At 46.8% G+C, this 12,987-nt stretch overlaps 1 protein-coding gene across 2 annotated transcripts in view; it reads right to left on the reverse strand.

Moving 5' to 3' along the window:
* Prune1 (prune exopolyphosphatase 1) overlaps nucleotides 1-12,987 on the reverse strand; it is a 30,138-nt gene that overhangs the window by 9,329 nt on the left and 7,822 nt on the right. Inside the window, exons 2-5 of one of the 2 annotated variants that reach the window (XM_036189694.1) lie at nucleotides 7,266-7,358; nucleotides 4,602-4,804; nucleotides 2,334-2,518; nucleotides 705-863 (exon numbers count right to left, since the gene is read on the reverse strand). In XM_036189694.1, the coding sequence (XP_036045587.1) occupies nucleotides 705-863; nucleotides 2,334-2,518; nucleotides 4,602-4,804; nucleotides 7,266-7,358 (640 nt within the window). Of the gene's footprint in view, nucleotides 1-704; nucleotides 864-2,333; nucleotides 2,519-4,601; nucleotides 4,805-7,265; nucleotides 7,359-12,987 lie in introns of those variants that run through there. The other variant, XM_036189695.1, reaches the window with a different exon arrangement.

Genomic DNA, 12,987 nt, shown 5'->3' on the forward strand with positions numbered 1-12,987 from the left:
ACAGGGTTTCCTCTGTGTGTAGCCCTGGCTGTCCTCGAACAAGAGATACATCTGCATCTGCCTCCCAAGTCCTAGGATTAAAGGTGTGCGCCACCACCGACTGGGTAGTCTTAGCTTTTTTTAATCCTTTTTTATTTGGTTTCTCGAGACAGCGTTTCTCTGTGTAGCTCTCCCTTTTGAGACAGTCTCCTTATATAGACCAAGCTGTCCTTCAACTCACTCTACAGCTCAGGTTGCCCCGAACTGCCTATCTTCCTGCCTGGGCCTCACCAGTGCTGGGATTATATCATGGGCTACCACCCCAGCTCTTTGCATCCTCTTCCAAAATCAGGATGACTGACTGATCGTTCACAAGCAGATACAGAAGGCTCTCGTTTCTCTGTGGTATAAGAGTAAACCGTTTTAGGGCTAGAGAGATGGCTCAGAGGTTAAGAGCACTGACTGCTCTTCCAGAGGTCCTGAGTTCAATTCCCAGCAACCCCATGGTGGCTCACAACCATCGGTAATGAGATCTGGCGCCCTCTTCTGGCCTGCGGGGGTATGTGCAGGCAGAACACGGTGTGCATAGTAAATAAATAAATCTTTAAAAAAAAAGAAAAGAAAAGAGTAAACCATTTTAGTGCTCTGAAATCGCCCTGTCAGCTCTCCAGATACAATGTTCAAAACCTGCCCACTGACTTTCTCATGCAGAAAATCCATCGCACCTGAGACGTCAAACTTTGCCTTTTGCAGAGAATCAAAGATGTCCTTTCTCTGGGGAAGATCTGGGAAGAGAGCCTCCAGCTTTTCTACATATTTGCTGTCCTTTGGGGTTGCCTTTCCAATTTTGGCGTCCATGTTGACACAGTCCAGGATGATGGCACCTATGAAGGCACAGGAAGAACAGGAGCCCTTTGAGTGAACCCTGCACTCACACCCACTAGCATACACATAATTCCAAACCCGATGAACACAACCCAGAGTACATGCAGGGCCAACCCTGAGGACAAAACAATACACTTGGACTGATCATGTCCAAAGTGAGACCTCCCAAAGTAAAATGCAATGAAGAGCATGGGAAGATGGACACGAAGCCTGAGCACGGGGCGGAGAGACAGCCTAGCAGTTACAAAAGAGCACTGGCTGCTCTTGCAGAGGACCTGGGTTTGAGTCTCAGAACCGAAATGGCAGTTTACAACTGACAGCCCAGCCTTAGGAGATCTGAGGCTCTCTTCCGGCCTCCTTAGGTACCAGGCATGTACACCATACAGACAGACAAAATACCCAAACACATAAAAGTAAATCAATAAAATAAAAAGCTTGTGCATTCCGGGCCTTATGGATTTCACAACCTCAGAAGGAATCCAGCTTCTAGCAAGCCAAATTCCATCACAGAATCTTGTTTGTACATTTTTACTTATTCTTTGAAAATTTCATATTCTTTCCCCCTCTCCCAGCTCTATCTCCACCTCCCTACCCACGTAACTGCGTGTTCATTCTCTCAAATAAGCAGGTAGGAGCTGGAGAGATGGCTCAGGTTAAGAGCACTGGCTGTTCTTCCAGAGCATCCAAGTTCAATTCCTAGTACCAACATGGCAGTTCACAACTCGGACACCCTCTTCTGGTGTCTGAGGGTACCAGGCAAAAAACACACCCACATAAAAATTTTTAAACTTTAAAAAAAAAAAAAAAAAAGACAAAAAACAAACAAACAAAAAAAACCCCACAAAAAACAAAACAAAACAACAACAACAAAAACCAACCCATGGTTTCTGTTGGCCAAGCACTTCTAAGGATGGAGCCTGCCCTGGATGGAGTGTTTGATATACCTAGTGTCGTTCCACTGAGGAAAACGGATTCCCCTCTCAGCAGCCACAATTTCAAACAGCTTCTTGGCTACAGCTGAGGCTTTGTGCCCTCTCCCTCTGTGTTTGGATGTTGTCTTCCGTCAGGGGATCTTACTGTCGGAAGAGACTGCCTCGTCTAATCTAACTAGCCTTGGCACGCACACACCCCATGGGAAGGTGAAGAGAGCTGCTCAGATGTACAACCGTTTCCTGTGGAACTAAGAGCAGAATCTGCTTCCTGTGTCTTTGGAGTCCTTCTATGAAACAGCTGCAGATGGGAAGTGCCCAGGTCAGCTGCCCTGTGCCTCCTTCCCACTTTCTCCAACACAAATCCTCAGGCAGCGAAACGATGCCCAAGCACTGCAGAAGAACCCTTGCCCTCTGTGATGAGCCGGCGGCTTTAAGAGCACATAGTTGCAATAGGGCTGCAAGCGGCTAGACTTTCTGCCCCCTCTTAGGATGGGAGCAAAGAACCATTCAGGTCCTAACCCAAAGCTGGTCCCTTACCATGCAGTAGGGAGGCAGTTTGTCTGTCCAAGATCTCTGGTGCCCCCTGCAGGATCCTCTCGGCCACCAGGGTAGCACAGGACCCCACCAGCTCAACTGACACATGACAGGGAGGGCAGTGTTTCTGTTCAATTGGTCGATGGTCCAGCACCTCCGTTACGGCCTCCTCCAGAGCTGCGTCACTTCTGGGGAGGGCGGTGGATCACAGAAAACGGAAAGAAAGACAAGTACATCAGCGCTCCAGCTGCCAGAACCAATCACCACAGAGAAAAGTGTGGGTGGCTCAGGCAAATACACAGAGGTCCCTTTTGCCTGGGCCTTACTCGGCTCTACTCCCTTCAATGTGGTATCTGAAATGGCATTTTAAACGGCATGGCGTAATGAACCCTGTAAAGTGTTCGAACTTACTGTCCGGGTTGCCAATCCAGCTGACCTCTGACACTCAACAGAACCTTGTTCTTTTGACAATCAAATACCGTGTAGGTCACCAGGTTAGGGCTTTACCCACACCCTCCTTTCCAGGCCTGTGCTGTGCCCTCAGTACCCTCTGTCTAGACTGTTTCAAGTCTCTTCACCAGGCATCTATCTACTTTTCAACTAAAAGGTCATTAAAACTTTCAAGTGCTTCCTGAATGATCACTTGAAAAACAAAAACAAAAAACTTTACTCTGTTAGGACCTGAATAAATATAATTAACAAGTTTTCTGCTACCTAAAATAAAGCCCAACCTCCTTAGAAGGCCCTACGAGGCCTCCATGTCTGCCCCCCACCTCAGTCTCATCAATTCATGGCTTACCTTTCCCACATAGTTCATGCTCAGCTGCGCAAAACAAGTCCCGGTTCCCCAACTCAGCGTGCAATTCCATGCCTGCCTGGCTGTTAGCTCCCATTACCTCCCCCTCTGCCTAAAAGGCTCTTTCAGCCACTTTCCCGCCCCTGTGGGGACAAACACCAAATTCCCTTTGTAGACCAGGCTCAAGGGGCAACTCCTCTACGCCCTCAGTTTCCCTCCAGTACAATGAGTTACGTCCATGTCTGTTCTGTCAAGTCCACCCTCCGCCCTCTGGAGTGACAGTTATCACTTGCCTCTGGCACCCACTATGGTGATTGGTCTGCTCACTGCCCTCTTCCTGACTGGAAGATGTGGAAAAACTGTCACCTTCACCCACCTCAGAAAGAGGTTTTAATGAGTACATTCATGGATGCCCTCAGGTACCCACCAATTCTTGCTATAACACAGTGTGCTCAAGGGGAGAATAGATATATTTTTTAAGATTTATTTATTATGTACACAGTGTTCTGCTTGCATGTATGACTGCAGGCCAGAAGAGGGCACCAGATCTCATTACAGATGGTTGCGAGCCACCATGTGGTAGCTGGGAATTGAACTCAGGACCTCTGGAAGAGCAGCCAGTGCTCTTAACCTCTGAGCCATCTCTCCAGCCCCCCAAAATAGATATTTTTAAGAATAGCAGGAGCCAGACACATTTAGGCAAATCTCATACTCATGTTGCTTTCTGGCAGCTTTTTCTAGTCCTAAATTAGAAGTGGAATTATTATAGATGTACACATTTGTTGAACAGACATGACAGATATTTATAGTCTACTAGAACATATTATTCTTGTGTTTCAAAACACCAGAGTTTTGACATGGGAGGCAGATTTAAGTTATTTTGAATGATTATTTAATTTGAACTCACTATATATTTTTATTTCTTGGTTGTTTCTTTTTTTTTTACTTTTTTAAAAATAATTTATTTATTTAATTGTATTTTATTTTTATTTGCATTTGTGTGAAGGTGTCAGATCTCCTGGAACGGGAGTCACAGACAGTTGTGAGCTGTCATATGGGTGCTGGGAATTGAACCTGGGATCTCTGGAAGAGCAGCCAATGCTCCTAACCCCTGAACCATCTCTCCAGCCCCATATGTTTATTTCTTTATATCATAAACATCACTAGAGAAATGTCACTATTTTTAATAGGTTTTTCATATTGGATATGACCCATCAATTATAGCTAGCTTCTGAGGCAGGTGGATTTCTGAGTTGGAGGCCAGCCTAGAACACACAGCGATTTCCAGGCCAGCCAATGCAGCACAGTGAGACCCTGTCTCACACACAAAAAGCAAACAATCAAAAACAACAACAACAAATTAGACTCTGAGACTCCAGAAGGCAGATCCTTCTTCCTGTCTTTCTGTATCTTTGTCAGAGTCTACCAGTGCAGGATGAGCATCCACTTCACTGACTTAGTCTCCATCTACATACTTGGGTAAGACGTGGTGGTCAACAAGGATGAGGGTGAGCTGGCCAGCCTGGTGCAATGTGTGGAGGTCGATCTCATCCCGGAAAATCAGCGCAGCCTCTGGAATCTGAACCTTCTGGAGGAAGAAGACATTGTCCCCTCGTAGAGGAAGCTCAGAACGATTTATGTTTAAAACTGGTATAAAGATTTCTCCTGCTTCCGCCGTCTAGTTAAGGAAGTGAAAAGAAGATATCCTAAGGTTTTGGAAACAGCAAGAAAAGTAACAAGATTGGGCTTTGGGTTTACTCCCTGCACATAAGTAAAAAAGTCCAAAGGTAACATGATCTGGGGTTGAATTACCTCACCTTCTTACTACCAATTACCAAATCTAAAGATAAAAGACTGGGGAATCAAACCCAGAGCCTTGACCATGGAAGCACATAGTCTATGACTATTCTGAGAGGATGGACCTTGTCCTCCTTCTTAGTAACATGGAAACCAACAAGTTGTCTTATGGGAAAGACCTGGGTATAGACTTCATGATACAGGAAAGAGATTATCAGCCCTTAAAAGCTAAGCTAGGCTGGGGCTGGAGAGATGGCTCAGCAGTTAAGAGCACTGGCTGCTCTTCTAGAGGACCCAGGTTCAATTCCCAGCATCTACATGGTAGCTCACAACTATCTATGTCTTTGGTTCCAGGGGAACTAATGCTCTCTTCTAGACTTTGAGGGCACCTGGCATACACACAGTGCATAGACATACATGCAGGCAAAACACCCATACATATAAAATAAGGAGATATATATATATGGCTTTTTTTTTTTCTTTTTCGAGACAGGGTTTCTCTGTGTAGCTTTGCACCTTTCCTGGAACTCACTTTGTAGACCAGGCTGGCCTCGAACTCACAGAGATCCACCTGGCTCTGCCTCCCAAGTGCTGGGATTACAGGCGTGTGCCACCACTGCCTGGCCAATAAGAATAATTTTTTAACTGACCTGGATTGGCAGGGATGTAGCTTAGTTGGTATAGTACTCACTTGGCATGCAAGAGGCCTAGGAATTCCCAACACTGCATAAACAGTATGGTGGTCTATGCCTGAAATCCCAGCACTTGGTTGGCAGAGGCAGGTGGATTTCTGAGTTCTAGGCCAGCCTGGTCTACAAAGTGATTTCCAGACCAGCCAGGCAGTTACACACAGAGAGCAACCCTGTCTCAAAAGAACAAAACAACCAAAAAAATTCAACGTCACCCTCAGCTACCTAGTGAGTTCGAGGTCAATACGAAATAAATGAAAGCCAGTCTCAAAAAAAAAGGGGAAGAAGGAAAAGAAAGGAAGAAAGATGATCCGGGAAGACAACTACTTAGATCACCACTATCCATAAGGAACTCAATAATACGCTATGTAATTTATGGTTTTGCAAACCCTTTGAGGTTTCAAGGGCCCAAGGCAGGTCCAGTGGCTCTCTTTTCTTGCTGCCTGTGGATCTGGATGTAGAACTCTAAGCTCCTCTCCAGCACCATGTCAGCCTGCGTGCCGCCATGCTCCCTGCCACGATGACAATGGACTGAACATCTGAACCTGTGAGCAAGCTCCAATTAAATGCTTTCTTTTATGAGAGTTGCCACGGTCATGGTGTCTCTTCACAGCAAGAGAAAGACATTCCTCAAAACACATGTATACACTCCAGATAGTAGCACAGCACTCAGTCAGCAAAGGGACCTTTGTTTACCTTCTGTTATGCACAGGTGCAGGTAGGTACATGTGCACCTGCATAAGCATGTGTAGAGGTCAGGGGACATCAAGTGTCATTCCTAAGGCACCAGCACCCACCCCCCTTTCTGAGACAGGGTGACAATTCTCTCAATTGCCTGAGACTCAACAGTAGGCTAAGTGGCTGGCCACTGAGCCCCAGAGATTTGCCAGTCTGCTCCACTAGTGCTGGGATGAGAAGGGAGTGCCACCGTGCATCACCTTTTTATGTGGGTTCTGGGGCTCAAACTTGGGTCTTCATGCTTGCACATCAAGGCCTTTATTGACTGAGCTATCCCAACTATTCTCCAATTTTATTTTCTTTATTGATTTATTCATTTTATTTTATGTTTGAGTATTTGGCCTGTGTGTTGTATGTGCACCACGTGTGCTTGGTGCCCATGAAGGTCACAAGAGGGCATTTGACTCCCTGGAACTGGAATTCTAAATGGTTGTGAACTACCGTATAGGTGCTGGAGAACTGAACTCTGGTCCTCTGAGCTACCTCTCCAGGCCTTTTTTTGTTTTGTTTTGTTTTGTTTTGTTTTGTTTTGTTTTTATGAGACAGGCTAAACCTTACCCTCTTGCCTCCCACTTCCAAGGCCTTACAGATACATGTTGTAACTCCTAGCTGAGACTTAACTTCAATTTAGCCAATGCTATAATTTTTGTTTGTTTGGTTTTTTTTTTTTTTTTTTTTTTTTTTTTTTGAGATACATAGAGCCTGTGTAACAGCCCTGGCTGTCCTGGAACTTGCTCTGTAGACCAGGCTGACCTCAAACTCTCAGAGATCCACCTACCTGTGCCTCCTGAGCCTTGGGATTAAAGGTATGCATTACCACTGCCCAGCACTAGTGCTCAATATTAATAATAAGTGGCAGAGCTGGGTCTTGCATCCAGATCTTTTCACTCTCAGGGGCTAGTCCTTGGTACTTACCTTTGTTAGGTAAAAAGCCAGGGCAAGAGCAGACACCATGGAGTCTAAGTCACAGGCTTCATTTCCCAGCACAACATGCAGAGGTCTGGACTCCTGGAGGGAAGGAGAAAGTCATAAAACCATCTCTGTATTTCCATTACCTCACACTCCAGTGGGGCATCTCGTACACCTTCTCACCGACCTTCAAAGGATACGATACCGCCGATGGGATCAGCAGAGTCGGCCCAAGTGGTTCAGCTAGGCTGTGAGCAGTTATATACATCCAGTTGGCAGAAAGGTGCTTTTCCTCTCCACCAACCTCGTCCCTGTGTGTTAACTCTTAGAACACGAGACAATGACCTGATTGCTTATGCTTCTTCAGGCTCTCACTGTCGTCAGAGACAGAATGTTCTGGTAATGGACAGTTATGCCATGCCCTCAAGGATACCAGGCCTAGTCTACCACTCATTGCCTCTATTCTTAAAATAAAAGAATAACTTTTACATTTCTACACTACAAAAGTAAGCAGAGGCTTTGGATATAAAGGTGAAAATACAATCTACAGCCAGCAAGCGGTGCAGTGGACACAGGTGTTTGCCATCAACCAAGCCTGAGGACCTGAGCTGGACCCCTGGAATCCACACTGTGGGAAGTGAGAACCAACACTTGAAAGTTGTTCTCCAAACTCTATACTACGTGGTCCTGGGAACTGAACTTACAAGCTTGGAGGCAAGCACCTTCACCCACTGAGCTACCTAGCCAGCCCACACTCATTACTTTGTATGCTAACCTAAGAGATTATATACACAACCCACAATAAAAGTGTTGCTGCTGCTGGAACTTCTCTGGATCTTTGTTTTGGTTTTAGAATCTGACTCTGTAGTCCTGATTGGTGTGGCTTGAACATTTATTTATTTTAAATGAATCTGTGTGTATGAAAATGTGTGCATATCTGAGCAAGCCACCCACAGTGCCATGCAGAGGTCAGAGGGCAACCTCAGACCTCTCCTTCCTCCTCTTTTGAAGGAGGGTCTCTTGTTCACTACTGCAGTTCAGCACATTTCCAGGGATTCTCTTGTCCCTAATACCCATCTGGCTTTGCTGTAGGTCCACTAAGATTACAGATACATGTCTTTACATGGGTTCTGGGGATTTGAACTTCTGTCCTCACGTTTTTCATGCTTTTATTCAGTTAGCCATTGTACTGGCTTGTTTTTATGTCAATTTGACACAAACAACAATCATTGGAGAAGAGGGAGCCTCAATTAAAAAAATGCCTTTAAACTGGGCGGTGGTGGTGCACGCCTTTAATCCCAGCACTCGGGAGGTAGAGCCAAGCGGATCTCTGTGAGTTTGAGGCCAGCCTGGTCTACAGAGCAAGTTCCAGGACAGGCACCAAAACTACACAGAGAAACCCTGTGTCAAAAAACAAAAAGAGAATGCTTCTCTAAGATCGGGCTGCAGGCAGACCTGTAGGACATTTTCTTAATTGGTAATTGATATGAGAGGGCCCAGCCCATGATAAGTGGGTGCCATCTCTGGGTTGGTGGTCCTAGGTTCTATAAGAAAGCAGGCTGAGCAAGCCATGGGAAGCAAGCCAGTAAGCAGCACCCCTCCATGGCCTCTGCATCAGCTCCACCTCCAAGTCCCTGCCCTGCTTGAGTTCCTGTCCTGTCGTCCTTCAAGATGAACAGTGATGTGGAGGTGTAAGCCAATAAACCCTTTCTTCCACAAGTTGCTTTGGTCATGGTGTTTCATCACAGCAATAGTGACCCTGAGTAGGACGGCCATTTCCTCAGCCAGGAACTTTTGTGTTTTATTTTGTTTTGAGATGGGATCTCACTATATAGCTCTAGCTGGCCTTGAACTCATATCTACCTGCCTCTGTTCCCTGTCCCCCAGTGCTGGGACTAAAGGTATGTGCCACCATGTCTGGCACAGAACTGTGAAAAGTCCAGCAGCTGATAATGCAGAGGGAGAGAGAACTGATGACATTAACCTTGTTCCCATTCATCTCCTGAGCCCTCAGAATTTTCAAACACATTTAGATGACAGTGTCGATACTAGCAGACAGGCTTTGTTTTGTTTTTTCTTTATTTAAACATTTGAGAGTGCCATACATTATTTGAATACTTTACACCTATTAATTGATCGTTTAGTCTTTATAACAGCCAAATGAGGCATGTACATACTTCAAGCATTATCAAGCTGGGTGTAATGGCACATCCTTGTAATCTCAGCAGTTGGGAGGTAGAGGCAGGCGAATCAGGAGTTCAAGTCCAGCCTCAGTTAAATATTAAGTTCCAGGCCAGCCCAGGCTATTTGATTTCCTGTCTATAAAGGAAAAGAATTATTATAATCATGATTTTTGGGTGCTGGGTATTGCATCTAGGGAATTGCATACAATGGACAAGCACTCTATTGAGCTATATCCCTTACTCTTGAGGTAGGGTTTGCTAAATAGTCCAAACAGGTCTCAACAATTTGATCTTCCTACTTTAACCTTCCCAGCCCCAGTTACAGGCATGTACCATCATGACCGGTAGATGTATTGCTGGAGATTGAACCCTGGGCTGTGCATGCTTGGTAAGAACTCTTATCAACTGAGCTTCTGTCCTTAAGCTAGCTTATTTTTCAAAGGGAGGGGGCCGGGTATGGTGGCACATGCTTTTCATCTCAGCACTTGGGAGGCAGAGGCAGGCCTGTGAGTTTGGGGACAGCCAAGGTTCACAGTGAGACCCCATCTTAAAAAACATATCACCACCACTACCCCCCATCACCACCTATCTATCCTGTGTGCGTGGAGAGCAGAGGGTGACTTGAGGGGCAGGCTTTCTCTTCTGCCATGTAGATTCCAGGTATCAAATTTAGGTTATCAGGCTTGACTGAAATCAGACAAGGCCTACCAATCTGAGTAAGCTTCCTTCATTCCAGTGCTGTTATTTTAGCTGGCTAGGCCTTTGCTGTAGGGGCTGTCCAGACGGTACAGAACATGTGACAGGATCTCTGGCCTCTACCCAGTAGACACACATAGCACTGCAGTCATAACAATCAGAACCTGTCTCACGCCTGATAAGCCGCCCCAGGCGAGGACTACTAGGTTTCCAGTAGGAACCAGCAAAGTGCAAAGCCACAGTGGCCTCTTGTCAGGCAATATGTGAGGCAGAGTTTAGTAAACTAAGACATAGCAAGGGGAGACCTACAATCAACCTTAGATAATGCGACCCTCCTTCCTCTACCAGAACAGTTTAGACTTCCAGGGGGGTGCTCAGCCATAGGCAACTTTATTCTTGAGATTTATTGATTTTACACATGTGGTGGCCTGCCTGATTATGTACGTGCACCACGGGTGTGCCTGGTGCCTGCAGAGGCCTTAGGAGGGCATTGGAACCTCGGCAACTGGAGTTACAGATGATCGTGAGCTGCCAGGTGGGTGCTGGGAGCCAAACCCAAGTAAGTCCTCTGCAAGAGCAGCCGGTGCTCTTCACACAGAACCTTCTCTCCAACCCCTATATGCAGCTGCTAAACAGTTCTGTGGTGCTGGAAACTGAGCCTAGCAATCCACGTGTGCTGGGCTCCAACACTAGCTCTAGGCTGTGTTCCCACAGGCAGGCCGCTGCTTTCAGCCCACTCTCTTCCCCATTGTCTAGTACCACCAGACACACACAGTGGAGCTTATTTGTCAGGCCTCTGGGGCAACGGGCCCTAGGGATGTCCGCCCTGAGATCTGCCCATGCTCATTTCTGTAGGCCTACTTCAAGAGTACGAAACCCCGGGGCCAGAGACATGGCTTAGCAAGGGAAGGCCCTTGCTGCCAAGTGCAAAGCCCTGAGTTCAGTCTCCAGGTCTCCTATGGTAGAAGGAGAACCAATTCTGACTCCTGCAAAATGTCCTCTGACCTTCCTGTGTGTGCCATGACACAGACACCAACTAAACTGACTACTCTCTTTAAAAGTGTGCACCCTTGGGCTGGAGAGATGGCTCAGTGGTTAAGAGCACTGGCAGCTCTTCCAGAGATCCTGAGTTCAATTCCCAGCAACCACATGGTGGCTTACAACCATCTGAAATGAGATCTGGTGCCCTCCTCTGGTCGGCAGGGACACATGCAGACAGAATACTGTATATACATAATAAATAAATAAATCTTTAAAAAAAAAAGTGTGCACCCTTGTCAGGAGGGGTGGTTACACCTGTAATCCCAGCAGTAAGGAAGCTGAAGCCAGAGAACCACCAACTGGAGCCTGGATACACAGAGAGTGACAGGCCTGCCTGGACTGCATAGCAAAACCCTGGTTCAGACAAACAATGAGCTGATGATGTACGTACGGTGCACGCCTGCAGCCTCACTCCATGGGGGATGGCAACAGAAAGAACAGGAGTCTTTTTGCACTGTGAGTTCGAGGCCAGCCTGTGCTGTGAGAGTCAGCCTCAAAAAGCCAAAGAAGCCGGGTGGTGGTGGTGCACACCTTTAATCCCAGTACTCAGGAGGCAGAGGCAGGCGGATCTCTGTGAGATCAAGGTCAGCCTGGTCTACAGAGTGAGTTCCAGGAAAGGCAACAAAACTACACAGAGAAACCCTGTCTCAAAAAATCATTTTGGAGATTTATTTTTATTTTGTGTGTTTAGGTATTTTGCTTGCATGTGTACCGCATGTGCATTGCGCACAGAGACCAAAGAGGGAATGGTGTCTCTCTGACCTGCAGTTACAGACCACTGTGAACCACCAAATGAGTGCTGGTATTGGACCGGGGTCCCGGTATTATTAACCACTGAGCCATCGCTCTAGCCCCCCCCCCCTTTTTTGGCAATGTTTTGTTTTTGAAGATCCAGTCTCGTTTCAAACTTAGACCCATCCTGCCTCAGCCTTCCTAACGCTGGGATTCCATATGTGGACCACCACACAAGGCAACACTAGATTCTTTCACAAAGCAATTTAGATAATTCGATACCCAAGATCCCAGCCATATGACATAATATCTCCTTTGACTTCTGAGACTAGAGAAGTCCCTCTGTCTCCTAGTCACCAAAGACTGCCCAGATGGCTGTGGACCAAAGTGACAGGAAAACCCTGGAGATAAGTGGTTCAGAGAAGCGACTCAATGAAGCAGGAAGGGGGTTGTAAACATGAAAGATAGGCCACGTGTCCCACGTGGAGGGAAGGGTAAGAGATAAGGGACAGGCTGAGTAAGGAGTTCTAGGAAGCGATCAGAGAGCCTTTCCAAATCCCTTGACAGTGCAGCTGAACCATGGCCGGTCAGAAGCCCAGCGTGGAAGGAAAGTAAAGAAAAAGGGGGGGGAGGGGGAAGGGGGACATTAAACCACACAGTGAAGGAGGAGGAACCGTCGCCAGTCCAATCCCGAAACAGAAAGCAGGAATGCTCTGCCACTTTGGCAGATCTTAGACCCTGGTGACAAAAGATGTGTATCCTCTTCTTTCCCCATTCCTGGCCAGCACCCTCCTGCCCTGCCCCCCACAACCTTACCCCGCCATTACCCAAGACTGCCTGGACTATGTGCCCACCAAACCATGACATGTGCATGCCCTTCGAGGCCCTCTGTGCTCTATCAGTCTCTGGAAGCAGCAGATCACCACTTGGACAATCACAGACTAGGGCTGAATCTAACCTTGCTTCTTACTTGATACGGGGTCCTGTTCCTTCGTAAAAATGAGGGCAGGACTGGCAAGATGGTCAGTGGGCAAAGGCTGCCAATCACGACAACCTGAGTTCAGTCCCTAGAACCA

The sequence above is a fragment of the Onychomys torridus genome, chromosome 6 (assembly GCF_903995425.1).
Source record: "Onychomys torridus chromosome 6, mOncTor1.1, whole genome shotgun sequence".
NCBI lineage: Eukaryota > Metazoa > Chordata > Mammalia > Rodentia > Cricetidae > Onychomys > Onychomys torridus.